The 18,336-nt window shown below is 49.9% G+C and overlaps 1 protein-coding gene across 1 annotated transcript in view; it reads left to right on the top strand.

The window, feature by feature from the left end:
* POLR1A (RNA polymerase I subunit A) overlaps positions 1-18,336 on the top strand; it is a 76,625-nt gene that overhangs the window by 19,727 nt on the left and 38,562 nt on the right. Inside the window, exons 10-14 of the mRNA XM_030837474.2 lie at positions 2,682-2,852; positions 2,991-3,113; positions 5,758-5,988; positions 12,548-12,802; positions 17,451-17,642. Of these exons, the coding sequence (XP_030693334.1) occupies positions 2,682-2,852; positions 2,991-3,113; positions 5,758-5,988; positions 12,548-12,802; positions 17,451-17,642 (972 nt within the window). The remainder of the gene's footprint in view (positions 1-2,681; positions 2,853-2,990; positions 3,114-5,757; positions 5,989-12,547; positions 12,803-17,450; positions 17,643-18,336) is intronic.

Consider the following 18,336-nt stretch of genomic DNA (forward strand, 5'->3'; position numbering starts at 1 on the left):
GGAAAGCATGGGTCTGAGCGTGGCCCCAGCGATCACGCCCGGGGTGACCTTGGTTGAGTTGCTTTAACTTCTTGGTCTTGTCTCCACTATAAAACGCGTGTGGTCTGGGGTGGGATTTTATATGTGGTGTGTTCTGGGCCGCCTGCTCTCCCTGGCAGCTCTAGAAAGACCAGTCTGCTGCCCTCAGCTCTAAGAATGTCCCTCCTGCGTTATGGTACCAGAGCCCATGCCACCCAGCTCCGGTTTTGGCTCAGGAAGGTCTCCAGCACTGGGGTCAGGAAGGCAGTGTTGTCATTTGTAGGAATTTCCCAGAATAGGACTGTCAGATTTGGGGCCTCAGCTTCCTCTCCAGTAAACGGTGGAGCTGAATTTCTGTTTCAGCAGACATTTCCCGAGCCCCTTCAGTGGGCCAGGTCCTCGGTGGGTATGAAGATGAGTCAGGGGCTTCCCTGGTGGCGCAGTGGTTGAGAGTCCGCCTGCCGATGCAGGGGACATGGGTTCGTGCCCCGGTCCAGGAAGATCCCACATGCCGCGGAGCGGCTGGGCCCGTGAGCCATGGCCGCTGAGCCTGCGCGTCCGGAGCCTGTGCTCCACAACGGGAGAGGCCACAACAGTGAGAGGCCCACATACCGCAAAAAAAAAAAAAAAAAAAGATGAGTCAGGCGCTCAGGAAGTTTGCTGAGATCACTGACATCCTTCCCATCTCTAAGATGCTCTCTGGATGCAAATGGGAAGGACCCTCTCAGCCTTGAGTAGATAGTCAGGGCTTCCAGGCTCCCTTCCTCTGCTGGGACAGGCCTGTCGCCAGGTGGCGCCACTGTCTGTCCCGGACGCCCACGCTCTGGGTTACTCGGCCCTTCTGCTTGGGGTTTCTTTGGTTTTGCTTAAGTTTTCTGATCTGCTGGGGCAAATGTGCTTTTAAAAATCCTCAGTATTAGAGAAATCTGCCATCTGCAGGTCCTAGTTCAGTTTCAGAGGTAAGGCCTTAGGATGGCCGGCTCCAGTGACCAGGGCTAAGGATTTTGCGTTGACATCCCTTGAAACTAGGGCAGCCTTTTGTCCAAGAGAAAAAGCTAAATCTCTGCAGAAATGAACAGTGTCCTCTGTGATTCCTGAGGTCCGTTTGCTACCTGAAGTCCCAGTGCCCTCCTGCCATCTGATTAACAGGGTGTGTGGTTTCTTCCCACGCTTGCGCCCAACATCCCATTCCCATGGCGGCCCTCTCACGAATCGTGAATGCCTTGTGTGGGTGGGCTAGCACCGCTCCAGGCACCGAGAATATACAAGGTGAGACAGGGTCTCACTCATTTCACAAGTAGTCACATGGCCCTGAGTCAGGTGACGTCATAAGAAGTGAGTTAGTCTGACAGGGCCTCTGTCATCACGTAGGTGACCATCTCTCCCTGTGAGGCTCCTTCTGCCAGAACAGAAAATAGGCCTGTCCTCCCTGTAACTGAGAAGACCCTGCTGTTCCTCAGGATTGAGGACAAGCCCACTTTATCACTAATGGGTTCCAAGACATCCTCATTTACTGGGTCTTCCCCACCCTCCGCTTTCCCTCCTCAGTGCTGGCAGCTTTCTTCTCTCATCTGACCCACCCTGGGACAAAGGACCATGTGTCTCTCTCCTGTGCCGTACCCAGCCCCATGAGACCAGACAGTGTCAGTAGGTGGTGCTCTAGGGCCGTTTACTGCCTTGAGGCCTGTCACCTGGGCGGGTGTGGGAGAAGAGGAAGAGGCAGAGCCAGGGACAGAAATATTGAAAGGATTGGTTAAATATTTCACTGAGGCCTGGAGATCAGCCAGTAACTTGACATAGCCTTTATCTCAGTTGATGGCGAAGGAAATCATAAGGCAAGCACTTTTCCTTTTAAGAAATTACTTCACCTGCATCTTTATGAGTGCTTTGGATTAAGTTTTTCCAAAACCATAAATAAAGCTGAAACTCCATACGAGAATCAGTTATCTCGCAGGATAACAGAGCTACATAAGAAGAGTATTGACATGGGAAGAATTTCTAGCGTTGCCTTAAGAATTAGATACCAAGGGACTTCAGCTGCTGCTAGCAGATACATCCATTACCTTCTTGGCCTGCATACTTTGAGGGAATAAGCTACCATGTTGGAGAAGCCCATGCAGCAAATAATTGAAGGTGGCTTCTGGCCAACAGCCAACTAGAAACTGAGGCCCTTGGTCCAGCAGTCCTCAAGGAACTGAATGCTGCCAACAGCCGTGTCAGCTTAGAAGTGGGTCCTCCCCCAGTTGAACCTTCAGATGAGACCCTAGCCCTGGCTGACTCCTTTATTGTGGCCTGGGGGAGACTCTGAAGCAGAGAACCCAGTTAAACTGTGCCCAGATTTCTGACTCTCAGAAACTGTGAGATAATAATTGTGTGTCAATTTAAAAGGAAAGGCAGGAGACTTCTTAGAAATTTGAGTTCATTTTACTCCCAGAAAGAGACGGGCTGGTAAATAGGTAGTGGGGCTGATGTTTTGTTGATGCATGTGGACAAGAGAGATTTAGGACTACTTTTGCCACTGATCTGTCAAGTTCAAAAGACGTAAAGGCAAACTCCAGAGCTCATCATTTGTCAGAGCTCTAGTAAGAAAGAAAAATGGAACCAGGCCTGGCCTTTTTGAGGTTCTTCCGTCACGCCTGTTTTCTTGGTTGTGTCTTGGCCAGGAAAAAGACCCTTCGATCGCTATGGACCGGTCCTTTCTGAGTCTACTTCCAGGCCAGTCCCTCACAGACAAACTTTACAACATTTGGATTCGCCTTCAGAGCCACGTCAATATTGTGTTTGATAGTGAGATGGACAAATTAATGATGGAGAAGTACCCTGGCATTAGACAGGTGAGCAGTGAGTTGGATCCCCATTGCTAGCCAAAGGGGCTAAATAGTAAACATGTTTGTCTTGAAGGAAGAAAATGATAAACATATTTGATTTTTTTTTTTTTTTAATGCTTTCTGTGGACTTTTTCCCCCATAAAGATCCTGGAGAAGAAGGATGGTTTATTCCGGAAGCACATGATGGGAAAGCGAGTAGACTATGCAGCCCGCTCAGTCATCTGCCCAGACATGTACATCAACACCAATGAAATTGGAATTCCCATGGTATGTGCTGTTAGGTGGCGATGGGAGTGGCGAGGAGGGCTGGGGAGAAGGCACGTGGCCGACTGCAGTGGCTTGGGTGGGGACAGCCTCTGCCTCTTCCCAGACGAGCTGTTCGGAGGGGACCCTGAGGCCATGGGGTAGCGTTGCTCTCAATCCCTGCCTGGTCTCCAAATACCCTCTACCCACCGGGAAGACTCACCTCCCGGGCCACCAGGAAGCAGACGGCAGGGTGCACATCCCTCCCGCCTAGCTTCTTCCTGCCTGTCTTGGCCTAATCTTTAAGCCTTCCTAGTGAGATTGAATACATGACAGAGATGAGGGGGAGGGAAGGGGGGGGTGTCTCCGTCCCGTGTACTTGCCGGCATCAGGAGTCAGGCCGCGGAGGAGCCCCAGAGAGCAGGCATCGCCCATCCTCCCAGATCCGCAGGGGTAGGCGGTTTGCCCCATCCACCCATTAGTGTTTCCTCAAGGAGCCAGCCTCCTTTTCTCATTCCCCACCACGACAAGCTGTGGTGCTCATTAGCAGCGGCCCCTTAATCGGCTTCCTCCTTAATGGGCCTTGATGTCAGTAATAGAAGATGGTTTAATTCCCTCCACGGAGAGGCTCACTTCCTTGTGCACGGTCCCCCTGCTGCTCTCCTGGGAGGACTGGTGAGCAGCAGAGAGCAGAGCTCAAGTGTTCCGATGGACTCCCACCTGCTGCCGCCTCCTCCCTCGGGCACACATGGGCTTCCTGGGCAAGGGCTCTTGTGGGAGGGGACAAGAGTCAGAGAACGCCCAGTCCGGTGCCCATGGCCTCCTGGGAACCCAGGGATCTTTGCATCTGGAAGCTGGGTCAGGTGGCAGGGAAAGGCATTGGGAAGTTCCTGAGGCCAAGGCCCTGGAAGGACACCTGTTCGTTGGTCTCTTTGGACAGAGGGCAGGGGCTGCCCCTTTTGGCTTTGGCCTCATGGTGCCTCCAGGGTCCCCGGCTGTGGGAGGGACCTTTAGTGTTGCTCCTTTTTCCACCTTCAAAGGTCCTCTCTTTCTTGGATCCGGGTTCATTTGGTAATGGAGGGACTCTGAATTTCCCCCTCTGCCTATCTCCAGCCTGCCCCAAGCCTCAGGGCCATGGTGGCCTGGGGTATTACTCGCAGGATAGCCGCGAGGAGCAGAGTGTGTGAACTGCCTCTTGGTTCCTTGTGGCACGCCCTTCTCATCTAGCGTTGTGGACAGGTGTTAACAGAAGCAGAGGAGGCAAAGTCTGGGAAGTAAGCTAGAGACCCAGCAGGGAACCAGACTTAGCATGTCCCCCGTGAGGCTTACATTACAGCAGTGGAGACGTATCAACAGATACACAAGTATAGATCTTCCTCAACTTATGATGGGGTTATATCCCTGTAAACCCCATCGTAAGTTGAAAATGCCATGGGTCGAAAATGCATTTAATGGACCTAACCTACTGAACAGCATAGCTTAGGTCTAACCTACCTTAAATGTGCTCAGAACACTTACGTTAGCCTACAGTTGGGCAAAATCAGCTAATGCAAAGCCTATTTTATAATGTTCAATAAAGTGTGGAATGTCCCTTGTTAAGTTACTGAATACTGTCCTGAAAGTGAACAGCAGGATGGCTCTGAGTGTGTGGGTTATTCACCCTCGTGATCACGGGGCTGACTGCCAGCTGCGGCCTGCTGCCCCGCCCTGCTTCAGGAGAGTGTCATACAACGTGTCAGTAGCCCAGGAAGAGACCTAAGTTCAAAATGGGGAATACAATTTCTACTGAACACGTGTTGCTTTTGCACCATCGTAAAGCCCCCAAAATCCTAAGTCGGGCCCAGTCTGTACATGTACACTCTGTCAGGCAGTGGTCAGTGCATTGGCAGAAGTGGAGTGGGCCACGGGGCGGGGAGGGCCTCTCACACAGAGCCACTCACGTCGAGACCTGGCCAGCATTTAGCACGTTCCTTTACCTGGGACTTCTCAGAGTTGCCCATGTACTTATATGTGCCTTCTGAAGCATCAAAGGGTTTTAATATTCAGTAGCTCAGAACTCGCTTAACCAGGGAATTCATTTTTCTTGGAGTGTGGTGCAGGTCCGGTGTGTCAAATGGAGCACTGAGTTTTCTCATGTATCAGGAGACCAAATCAGTTTCATCTCAGGGCAAGTAAAGAGATTTGAATGGCATGTCTGGGCTCAGGGCATGGGCCACCTTCAATTAGAGATGGCTGCTGGAGGCGTGGGGGAAGTGTTGGCGGGAGAAAATGGTACTTGAGGGTGAGTATCTGCTGTCTCTCTCAAGCTAGCGTTCCATGCTATTTTCTCTCTTTTGGGACTAAATGAGTGTTATTGGCAGACCAGGAAATGGTGAAATTTTTAAATGGGTTAAAAAAAATTCTGTGTAAGCTGCAACATTCAGATTACTCTCTTCGAGCAGACTCTGCTAGAAAAGGAGACCCAATCTCTTTCCTTAAGGGAGCGGGTCTGGAAAGATGTGGAAAAGACAGGGAGGATGCTGCTTTACTTGCTGAAGGACGACCTTCTTGGCTCAGAGAGTACCTTTGCATCTTAGGGAAAAAGTAACACAGCCTGTTGAGTTGGATCTGGGGGTCCATGTAACCTTTCTGCCCACCCTGAATTTTCACATCCACTCCTTGTTTCCAGGTGTTTGCCACAAAGCTGACCTACCCTCAGCCAGTCACCCCCTGGAACGTTCAGGAACTGAGGCAGGCGGTCATCAACGGCCCCAGTGTGCACCCAGGAGCCTCCATGGTCATCAACGAGGATGGCAGCCGCACGGCCCTGAGTGCCTCGAACCTAACCCAGCGGGAGGCCGTGGCCAAACAGCTCCTGACGCCAGCCATGGGGGCACCTAAGCCCCAGGGGACAAAAATTGTGAGTAATGGGCAGATTTGGTCAGGGGCTCGGCCACCTGCTGTTGGCTCCCCATGACTGCCGGCTGTCAGCTGTGGCCTCAGTGAGTGCAGATGCAGGAATGCTGTGAGAGCAGTTGCTGCCTCCCCTTCCCTCTCCCCGCCCCCCCCCACCCCCAGGGGAAGCTGCCCCCAGACGTGGGTGTTCCCTAGGGCCTGAACACCATGAATAAAACTCCATTTGGCCATCCCATGCATGCAGCGCAATTCTGGGTACATGTCGGGCCTTGAAAAACGCTCTTGAATTATAACGCTGTTGTGATTTGCTGCCCTTGAGCAGGGCTGCTCAAAGGGTGGTCCTCAGAGCAACAGCATCCCTGGGGCTGGTAGGAAATGCACATTCGTTCCTTCCCCTCTCCCTCCCCCCCACCCCTGAATTAGTCTCTCTGGGAATGGAACCTAGGAATCTGTATATTAAGAAGCTCTGCAGAGGGTTCCTCTGCGTGCTAAAGTTTGAGAACTGCCCTAAAGGAAGGGAACATTCTGTGTCTGATAACTGAAAACTGACAGGTTTCATCTGATACTTCACTTCCGGGGGACTGCTAGTTCTTGCCTGTAGTACTGGGTTAAGGGATCCTGAGGCTTTATCTGGGCTTCACCGGAAAGAGTATATGATGGATTAGCAATGTCTGCTGAGGACAGATGGGTGGGTGACATCACTTGTGTCTGTGTCAAATAATAACCATTCCTGCTGGGAGGGGTATAGCAAATAACGGCTAACCAGGCAACAGTGGCGGAAGTTGCTAGAGTGAAATGGACTGGATTTGGGATTAATTTATGGTGACTGCCCAGAGTCAGGGGATAACTGAGTGTGTCTCCCGCACCCACTTGCACGCTTGTTAGACCTCCTCTTGCCCTCTGATACATCCAGACCCAGTGGCCGACTAGGTCTTCTCTTTAGTGGGTTTGAGCTCTACAGAGGACCACTGGTCCTTGAAGGAACTTTGGTTGGAGGACAGAGGGGGAGAGGAAGCCTCGTCACGGTGACCATTGGTCCCCGCTGCTCTTCACCGCGTCCTGTCCTCTTGCTTCCTCTCCATCTCACCGCTGTCCTGCGGTCAAGCAGGAACAGACCATGCGTTTTCTGGTTTGGTGGCAGGGGGCACATGCAGACGCAAATCTAATCACCTGTTTTGTTTTTTTTCTCGTGCATTAAGTGAGGTTTGTGTTCAGGCTCACGGGACTATTCTGCCATTTTTAAGTGCCTAGTGTTTTGCTAGGAGCTGTGAGAAAGATGCAGGAGAAATCAAGGTGTGTTTTTCGTAATTTATGGTGAAGCAAGGCAAACACTGGTAATCTTCCTACTAACTCAAGTCGAGCATGTGAAACAGTCTCTCAGTAGGACATTTTGAGAAAAAAATTGAGAGAAGAGAGCAGAGTGGGGTCAGGTACTCTGCCAGGCACCGTGGATGAGATCCTGCTGTCTCGGGGTGGACGGCCTGGTAGGGGCACCCCCAGGGAATGAGACCATAAATGTGTCACCGCTACTGAGTGGCGTGGTGGACACAAGGGAACAGCGACGGGGGACGGTGACTTTACCCGCATGAAGCTGGAGAAGCAAAGAGGGCTGTGGGCAGGGTGGGCATGCAGGGCGAGTTTGGAGTCACCAGGGGGCAGTTGAGGGCCAGCCCGGGGGCTGCAGGGGAACCGAGGGTGAAAGCAGGGTGTGTTTCAAGGGGACCTTGAAGTAGGGGGGCTTGGCTGTAGGCTGGGTGTCAGGGCTGTAAAAGAGAGAAGGTGAGAAGGAAGCGTGGTTTCCAGTGTCCTGGAAGGAGGTGTGTCTGGGTCCTTCTGAACTGAGGTCATGGTGGAGAATCTAAGGGCAAGCTAGTCTCCCGTAAAAGGTAGAAATGTGGCACTTAGGTTAGGGGGGCATAGAGTTAAGAAATGAAATCATCAGGAATTCCCTGCCAGTCCAGGGGTTAGGACTCCGAGCTTCTACTGCAGGGGGGCACGGGTTCCATCCCTAGTCGGGAAACTAAGATGCCGCAAGTCACGTGGTGCAGTCAAAAAAAAAAAAAGAAAGAAAGAAAGAAATGAAATTATCCGAGTTAAACTCTTTGAGCACAAAGTACAACAGAGAGAAAATGCAGTGGGGGCACCTGTGGAAGCAGGAGGCAGGTAGGGGAGGACGCCGAGGGAGAGAGGGCTCGCTCTCGGTATCTGCATCTGTCTCCCACCTGCGCTGGGGGGGTTCTTCCCGGTCAAGACCAGCCCCAGAGTATGTTTGCATCTCCCAGAGGCACTTAGTAGGTGTTTGTGGAGTTAAATATGAAGTTTAAGAAGAGTGAGGAAACGGAAGGAAGATGCAGATTTGTCCACATGAAGGTCACGTGTGACCCAGGAGAGCCGTTGGAACAAAGTGTGGGGAGCTGGGCTTCAGGGCCTTTGTGATGAGGCAGCGAAGCAGTAGCTTCATCTATGACTGGAGCAAAAGCAAAAGGATACGGGGGTTTCTGACATTAGTGGGGAGTGAGGATGGGCAGACGCGCAGGGGAGCTTCCTTCCCGTGGCCTTGTTACGTCTGTGGGGCTGGGGGTGGGCTTAGGAGAGGGCAGGTTGGCCTCACTGCACACTCAGGTCAGCTCGTGGGAAGCGACGGAAATGAGTTCTCAGCAGCCGGGAGATTGAGTGAGGTTGGCCCAGTGGCCTGTCCCCCAGCCTAAGTTCACATCCCAAGCACACTGTCCCTGCCTTGTCTCCCAGCCCCACCTCTCGACGTCCCATCGATGTGGGCCTCTTTCTCCCCTTCAGGCCTTGAACTTGCCGTCCCTGCCGGGAATACTCTGTCCTCCCCGACACTCCCCAGCCATGGCCCACTCGTCCTTCTGCAAAGCCTTCGTTCCTCTAGGGCAGGGGTCCACAGCCTTTTTCAACCAAGGGCCAGATAGTAAATATCTTAGGCTTTGCGGGCCACACGGTCTCTGTTGCAGCTGCTCAGCCCCGCCTATGTAGCGTGAAAGCCGCCACGGCAGTACAAAGTCAATGGGGACGGCTGTGTTCCAAAAAACTCTAGTTGCAAAAGCAGGTGGCCTGCAGTTTGCCACTTTTACAACATGAATGGGGTCCCCCCCCACGGTGTGTCCCACCTCACCCCCCCAACCCTCATTGCGTTATGTTGTCACTCCAGGTACCCCCATCTGACTGACCTCGAGTTCCTAAACCCCGTGAGGACAGGGCAGGGTGTTCGGCCCTCCACTGTCCCCAGCACCCAGCATGTAGGAGGTACTTGGGAAACCCCTGTGGACTGGACGGGTCCAGGATGAGATGCAGGAGGCTCTGAGGTGTGAGGGCCACATTTGACCTGAGGATGTGGCCCTGGGGCAAAGACAGGAAGGGAACTTATGAAACAAAAGTGGTGCTTATGTTGGGACCTGGGGTCTAAAGGTGATTATCTTTAGTTTCCAAGAATCTCAATGATGTCACATGTAAGGTTTATATATGTAGTCGATATGTGTGCATTTACAATTCATTTGTCATTTGTAAAGTAATTTTTTGGTTACTGTGTTCCTGTGGAACACATTAGATCAGGACCTGGGCCAAAGGGCCAGGTGACGTGACTGGGAGGGACAGACCCAGGTCCAGGAAAGGACAAACTGCAGGTTAGATGAGAAGGGGGAGGGGGGAGTGGAAGAAGCCATTTCCCCTGGGAGGGGTAGTCTCTGCCCCTTCTCCTGGGCCTGGTAAATGGAGTAGAAAGTGGGCAGGGCGGCCAAGCCTCATTTCCCGGCCCAGCAGTCAGCCAGGAGCAGCTCTTTGGCTCCGGCTCTGCCCCTGGGAACTCTGACCCGGGCACTGGGGCACACTAATTTTCGCTGCGGTATTTATTTAGAGACAAGAGAAAGGAAGGGCCTCAGGTTTGGGTTGGCGAGGGGAGCACCCTGTGCTCCAGGGCTTCTGTTTGGATTGGCTGGTGCCTGCTGGCCGGGCCTGCGAGCCTTCCCAGCTGTGGGGTTTGCTTACGCTGGAGGATGTCTCGAATTTTCGAGACTCAGATCCGAGGCGAGCCCGGGGTTTGGGACCCAAGCCACAGGTCCCGGCAGTTTCTTCCTTGAGAAGCTAAAGAAATAGACCTTGAAAGTCAGTTCAGGCTCCGTGACGTGCCCTAGGCAGCCACTCCTGGGAATCCTCAGAATCCAGGTCTCCTTGGAAACAGGGACATGGGGGTGGGAGGAGGAAGGGTTTGAATTCCTTGGGAGCAGAGAGACTGCCTCCCCTCTAGCTGCTTTTAGGACTGCCTTTTAGAATTTGAGGGGTGTGCTCCCTGCTTCCCTGAGTTGAAGGACACTGTCAGCCCAGCCAAACGGATGCGGGGAGGTGGGTGGGGAGCATCTCTTGTTGACCTCTAGCCTCTTTCTGCAGCCAGCTTTCTGATACAACTTCATAATGTGGACGACATAAGAAGAAACCAGACTTGGAGTAATTTGTATCCCCCCAACCGGTTATCTGCTGGATAATTTAGGGGAGACTTGGGATGGGGGGAGGCCTCACTGAGTCTCCACAATTCCTCTGGGCTGCTAAGGGCAGCCTGCAGAATGATTGGGGTAGCAGTTGCCTCATGCATTTGTTTTTTTATTTTTATTTTATTATTTAAAAAATTTTTTTGGCCGTGCCGCAAGGCTTGTGGGGTCTTAGTTCCCCGACCAGGGCTTGAACCCAGACCCCCGCAGTGAGAGCATGGAGTCCTAACCACTGGACCGCCAGGGAATTCCAATGCATTTGTTTTTTTTTGTTTGTTTTTTTGGGGTTTTTTTGCGGTATGCGGGCCTCTCACTGTTGTGGCCTCTCCCGTTGCGGAGCACAGACTCCGGACACGCAGGCTCAGCGGCCATGGCTCACGGGCCCAGCTGCTCTGCGGCATGTGGGATCTTCCCAGACCGGGGCACGAACCCATGTCTCCTGCATCGGCAGGCAGACTCTCAGCCACTGTGCCACCAGGGAACCCTGCATTTGTTTTTTAAAGTGGCGTCTCTGTTCATCATTTGGGAAGCCCAGTAATTAATATAGCATAAGATTAAGGGCCTTATACTAAAGTCAGCTTTGTGGGAGGAGGTGTTCTGTCAGGAGGACGTGACCAGTGGCATATTGATATTGGTAAGGAACAAAAAAGCGTGAGCGTTGGTTGTCTTTAAGGAGTAAAGTTACTTGTGGTTTTCATTCTCTTCTTTAAGTTTGTCTGTATTTTCTGTGCTTTCCCCCACAGTAAGCATCACTTGTGCAGTTTTTCTTGCTTTCTTTAGAAATAGTTGAAGATCTTTTAAAGAAATTTCATAGAAGTAGTACACGCTCGTTGTAACATGAACATCACTAAGACATATAAAGGTAAAGGTGATGATCTGTGCCTTACTCTTCCTCCCGTGTGTCCCTGCCTCAAGGAGAGCATAGAAACAGCTCAGTGAGGATCTAAGTGCCCTTTTCCCTCGTGTATATAAGCCCGTAGAGTTGGGTTGGGTTTTATTTATTTATTTTTTGGCCGTGCTGCGTGGCATGTGGGATCTTAGTTCTCTAAGAACCCACGCACCCTGCACCGAAAGCCTGGAGTCTTTTAACCACTGGACCGCCAGGGGAGGCCCCTGGGTTGGGTTTTAAATTGCCTCATCCTATCACCTTAGATGGCACCTGGATTGTTTTTCTTTTACCGGAATACATTATTGCCATCGCTTTAGGACTATTATAGGGTTAAGTCATCCTTTTTCATCATTACATAATATTCCATAGTACATACCATGATTTAGCCACCAATGCCCATTCTGTGGGGCAGCCAGGTTTTTCCCAGTTCTTGCCACTGTTAACACTGCTGCATAAACATGCACATTCTTAGAACCTTGCGTTGACAAAAGGAAATAAGTTTTAAAGGTTTTAAAATCTATTGTGAAATTGCTTTCCCAGAAGACCATGCAATTTAAACTTATTATTAATTTTTAAGTGCAATAAAACATTTGCAGAGAGCATTGAACTGGGAATCAGGAACCCTGTGTTTCAGTCCTGGCTCTGCTGGATGAGGTTGGGCAAGTATTTCTAAAACGTGGAATTCACGTTTCGAATAACGTACTCAGATGTGGCCCTGGCGGGGATTCTAGAGGTCTGTCAGATCCTTCTAGATCTGGCAGACCAGGAGTTTTATGGTTATATGTAGATATGCTGTATTCAGATGTGTCTCTTTCTTTCTTCAGATTAATTCGCAGAGGAATTCAAACTCCGGAAAGGTTATGCATCTCTGAAGAAGACAGAGATTACTGGGCAGGAGCCTGTAGCCTCATTGGCATATGCCTCTGTGCCCAGAGCCAGGACAGGACTCTGCTGGGCTAGCGGCTATTTCTCAGAGTACCAAAGGGGCTTAGTAGCTATTTCTCAAAGATTTCTAGGGTTTCAGTCCAGACTAAAAGTTCTCCTTTTATTTAGTTGAATAAAACCTGAGACAGACAGAAGGCACACTCAGCCCAGGCCAAGGTGAGCCCTTGGAATAGTAGCGATGTTGCCGAAGTCGCTGCTGCTCACCCTGTTCTCTCCTGTGCCCCCAGGTATGCCGGCACGTGAAGAATGGGGACATTCTCCTCCTGAACCGACAGCCCACCCTGCACAGGCCCTCCATCCAGGCGCATCGCGCCCGCATCCTGCCCGAGGAGAAAGTCCTGCGGCTCCACTATGCCAACTGCAAGGCCTACAACGCCGACTTTGATGGAGACGAGATGAACGCCCACTTCCCTCAGAGTGAACTGGGCCGGGCCGAGGCCTACGTCCTGGCCTGCACGGATCAGCAGTACCTTGTTCCCAAGGTAGGTCTGACCTTGAGGCGGTTCCATGGTCATCGCCAGCACAACTTGGCAGTCCAGGTCCGGGCCCTTGCCAGCTCCTGGAGTCAGTGGGTGGCTCTAGGGCAGGGGCATGGGGAACAGAAGGTCTTGGCTTCTTCCGGGTGGGGTCTTCAGCTCTCTAGTGGCTAGAGGCAGGGAAAGGGTTCTCTCTTGCTGCCCCTTAAGGTGGCAGGAAAGAAGTTGTAACAGTCACCCCAGAACGCTGAGGTTAGTAGCTGCATAATAGGTCTTGTCTTCCAGTCTGTTTGGATTCGACAACTTATTAGCCTCTGGCAAGCATTAGCATCCCAGCTGTGAGGGTCCCCGAGGTCCACAGATGACTCTGATCCTTTGAGTCTGGACAAGCAGGAGTTTTAAGAGACAACGTAACCCCAAGGGTCTAGATGAAATTCCCCTCCAGCCCCTGAGGAGTCTCCTCTGTGAATCCCTTCCTTTATGAGCCGTTTGCGTCACAGTGTTTCACAATGATACATCGTTCATTTGGGCTGCAGTGTGGAGTAGTAATAATAATAAAGAACTATGGCTACCGTTTGCCAAACACTTTTTCAGTGTCAGACACTACAAAGCACGTTGGAGGCCTCTCCCTTCTTCCTCCCCACACTCCTTGGGGTAGGTACTACTAACGTCCACATTTACACGTGAAGAAACGGTGTAGGGACTTCCCTGTCGGTCCAGTGGTTAAGACTCCTTGCTTGCATTGCAAGAGGCGCAGCTTGCATCTCTGGTCGGGGAACTAAGATCCCACATGCAGCGCGGTGCAGCAAAAAAAAAAAAAAAAAAAAGTGGTGTAACTTACCGAAGGGCACAGAGCTGAGGAGGAGGAAGGGCCAGGAACTCCCAGATCCTTGTGGCTTGTTCTTCTTGGCTGTGCGGGCCCTGCTGCCCTTCCACAGAAGAGAGGGAGACCTCTGCACCCAGGAAGCACCAGAGGCTGCTCGGAGATGTCCCTCATCGATTAGTAACCTCTCCTCCTGGGAATTTCTCTTCCCCTGTCAAGTCCCACCTGGGGAATCAGGCAGGTGGCCAGGGTCCGAGCGTCCCAGCCTCGCTGCCTACCAGACACACCACTGTGGCTTCATCCTGGACTCAGTTATTTGAATATAACTTTCTTTCCCTTCTCCACCCACCTTAGCTGGCTGTTGGTGAGTGAAGGGGCTGACAATAGGCAGGAGGGGTTTAGGGGCCCACTCAGGTCCCCCAGAAATTAGAAGAAATAATTTGGTTAATTTTTACTAATAATTTTACTAGTAATTCGTAATGATTTTACTAATAATTAGAAGAAAAAGAAGAAATAATTAGAAGGAAATAATTTGAGTAATTTGAAAATTGGCTTTTTGTCTTTTTATGTAAATCATATCCATGGTAGCTATGACGGTGGTGGCTTTGCCACCGTCTGCTGAGCGCTCCCTGTGCCTCAGGCACTGCTCTGAGCAGTTGGCAAACATTCTCACTTAGTCCTCACGACAGCCTCAGGAGGTGGGTGCAATTTTCAGATGAGGAAACCCCGGTGAGTGACTTGCCAGCCAGTGACGAAGCTGGGACTTGAACCCAGCACAGTTGGCCCCCCAAGCCTGTGTGCTCAGCCTCGTGTGTGATTAGCCCCGCTGACAGGCGAGGCTGGGCCTGGCTGAGGTCACGTGGCAGTGAGGGGTTCCCAGGACTGAACCGGCTGTCCGGCTCTCTAAAGGGAGTGTCACATTTCACCACAGGGGATACTACCAGCGAGCAGCAGGTGGTTCATCTTTTTGCCGGCAGAGTGACCTCTGGACTTTAGCCGCATGGGGAGTTGGGGTGCTCCGAAGTTCTCAGGCCAATGAATTTGTAAGTGCTATACTTGATTTTGATTGAATAAGGTAGAATAGGCGACCTCATTGCTTACGGCATGTCCTGCGCAGGGCTGGACTATGTAAAATCCAGATGTGCCTCATCACATGCTCACCTGCCTATGAGTTTTAGTTCAGGAGACAGGGAGAACACAGATCAATAAGCTTACATCAGTAAACGAAATTCTTAAAGAGTAAAAACAAAAAACAACACTTCTAGGGGATGACCTGAGGGTTCACTTTACTTTCAGATAAATTTTTTTTTTTTGGCCATTCTGTGCGGTGTGCTGGGATCTTAGTTCCCCAACCAGGGATTGAACCCGCGTCCTCAGCAGTGAAAATGCAGAGTCCTAACCACCGGACCGCCAGGGAATTCCCTCAGACAATTTCTTTTGTCAGAGGTAAAGAGCTTTTGATTCTTGATAAATTTTGTTTAGTCCTCAGTGTGAATGCCGCGGTGGAATCGTTATTTTTTTGCTAATGGTTATAAAAATGAAACATGTACTTTGTTGGCAAAGTCCTAAAAGGACAAGAGCTGGTTTTCCTAAGCCATTTTTGGGTAATTTTTCTTGGCGTGTCTTTATTTCCCTTTGTTTCTGTTTCCCTTTGTTCATTATTCTGTTTCTTCTCTATTTCTAGGTTCTCTTCCTTGACTAACCATAGTCCCCGATTTAAGTTCATTTTATTGTTGGTTATATGTGTTTAACAGGGTTGGAGGTTGTCTTCTTACTTAAAATAGGAGAGGAATGGAACTTCAGCTGTTTCTGTTCCAGGAAAACAGTTACACTTTTCATTTACATGTTTCTGTGTGGATTCTATTTTTTTCTTCTGTTTGTTGTCTCTATTGAGGGCCAATGCTTCATGGCAGTTTTTTTAACAAGGCTTGAGACATAGTTTCCAGACTTTGACTTAGCTACGAAATTCAAGTCACAGAATACCCTAATTCTCAAAGCATCCTGACCAAAGACATCAATTTTAATGTCATTTTGCTGTGATATTAGGTGGAATAGGATAGCTGACAATTACCTGGGTTTTTGATTCAGAGATGGTCTTTCTGATCCTAAGCAGATTTAGGAAATTCAGAATTATAAGTAGACCCTTAGTAAATTGCTTTAATCAGTATTCCTCCCTAGAATTCATGATTATTGCATTGAAAGCAATTTAGCCATTAAGGTAATTTTTTTAGTCATGGAAAAGTCTGGATGGAGAGAGAAGGCACTGACTAGATCCCATAACTTATAATTATGTTCTTTAAAGGAAAAAAGCAAAAGGGAAAATCTATATCTGCCCCCAAAGACTGTGGGATGAGTCAAATGCCTAATACTGTTTTGGGTTTTTCCTCTAAGCAAAATAAGACCTTGTCTTTGGAACAAGACACAGAGTGTAATTTTTTATTCATGTTCATAACTCAGAGCCTTCGTAAGAAGGGCCGCGTGCCCCGTCTGATCTTGCCTTGCGTCTGCACCACCTATTCAGCTCATCTGTAGTAATTATCTTTGAGTTTACGTAAAGCCCGTTGCCACAGTATTGAGACTGTTTAACAAGCATCCTTTTTAGCCTTTGAACTAGTGCATGTGGTTAAATTCCTGGCACTTCTCCACGGCTGCATTTGTGAGTTCCTTAGTTATGAAACATGGACATAATATTGGACAGTATTTAACCAATAAGCAAATGATAACAATCTGTAGATCCAAGGCACAGATATTTCTCACGTTCCCATAAACATTGAAAAGGTTGCAAAAACTACTTCTTAGAGCATGTCAGTGGGCACAGCTATGTTTACTTTAGTGTGCCTTATGTTGCCATGAATGCACACCTGCAGATAGGGTGCAGGAGGCTGGGGATCAGAAAGGCTGTGGAAAGATGAAGGTACCCACCCAACCGGGGCTTTTATAAAGGCCCTTGTTTTGACATCTGGTAAATAACAGCCTGCCATGAATACGTGCTACAGTATGAAGAGACGCTGACAGCAGGCATTCTTTCCTTCTGCATTCACACACGTCAAAGCCCTCCACAACCCTCTTGAGGAACCTCTGCCCGAACCCCACCCTCCCTGCGCTGGCCCACTCCAAGTCACTCCTCAGGCCAAGCTGCAGTACTGCCCCTCAGAGAGACCATTTCTGACCAACCTCCTCACCCCAAATCTATGCGATGACCCATCCTGTTATTTTCCTCCCATATTTAAAACTCTTTGTGATAATGTATCTGTCCAGTCATTTGTTTACTGTCTAGCTCTTTCTCATCATGAAGGATCGTGTCTGCTTGGGCCACTGGAGTAGATTAAAGGTCTAACCCAGTGCCTAGGCATACAGTAGGCTCTCAATAAATATTTGTTGAATGGATGACTGATTTAGAGGAGAACCAGGCCAGAAATGTGTGAAAAATACCAAAGCGTAAAACCAAAATATAAAAACAAGGACACAGCTAACAGCAGCCAGACCAAATGTATGCATAAATGCCAGAAATATGCTGGAGTAACTAGAAACAGATAGGATTATGGAGAGAAGGCTGGGGGCCTGGATGAATTTGCAGCAGTTTTGATACAGAACAGTGGGCAAAAGGCAAAGGTGGGAGCTGGTCAGGAAGCCCTGGTCATGTGCTTATGGTAGGCAGTTTGCTCTCAAGATGGGAAGCCCAAGCACCGGCCTGGTGCGGCTCAGAGACGGGGCAGTACGGGGATGTGAAGGAGGGCTGTTGCTAGCGGGCAACTCCCAAGCACAGGATTAGGCATTAGAATGCGACTTCAGTTTTTTCTTTGTTCTCCTCTTATCTGTTTTGGTTTGTAGGATGGCCAACCATTGGCAGGGCTGATCCAAGATCACATGGTTTCGGGTGCAAACATGACCATTCGAGGCTGCTTTTTCAGCCGGGAGCAGTATATGGAGCTGGTGTACCGAGGACTCACAGACAGAGTGGGGCGTGTGAAGCTCTTTCCTCCTGCCATCCTGAAGCCCTGTCCGCTGTGGACAGGAAAGCAGGTAATTGGGAGAAAACAAACGGTGGCTATAAAACAAGGAGACAGGCCACTCGGTAAAGAGGTTTTGGTTCCCAGGAGAGCCCAGGCCAGAAACAGAAATGGCAAATCAAACAATAGTCTGACTCTCTCTTTGATGGGGTTTTTGGGTGTAGATGGTTTCAAGGGAGTGTCTGCTAAGCGTAAGCTGCATAGTTTCTGTCCTTTGCTTCTAACTTAAACTCCGTGTCCTCAGAATCCAGATATGGTGGTAATAGGCAGTGGTGCTGATGGTAGCAGTAGTTAAGGTTTGTTGGGAGTGCTTCAAATATGTTATCTTACTTAACCCTCACAACCAACCTGCGATGCAGAAGCCATCATTATCACCATTTAGCAGATGAGGATAATGAAGTTTGGAGAAGCTGTTACATGCCCAAGTCCATAGGAGCCAGAGTTGGGATTCAAACCCAGGACTTTCTAACACCCAGGCCATCATACTATACTTAATCAGTTATGTGACCTTGGCTCTGTCAGCCTCAGCTCTTCATTTATAAAACAAAAGGGTTCAGGTTGACGAGCCCTAAGGTCTCTCCCAGCTCTGCAGTTCTTTAAATCTGTGGACCTGGGACTTGACTGCTTTTTAGTTACTGAGCCAACTTGTATTCCTGAGATAAACCTTACTTGGTTATGAGGTAGTGTTTGCTAAACTTTTGTGTAGA

This window comes from Globicephala melas, chromosome 12 (genome assembly GCF_963455315.2).
Source record: "Globicephala melas chromosome 12, mGloMel1.2, whole genome shotgun sequence".
Classification (NCBI taxonomy): Eukaryota; Metazoa; Chordata; class Mammalia; order Artiodactyla; family Delphinidae; genus Globicephala; species Globicephala melas.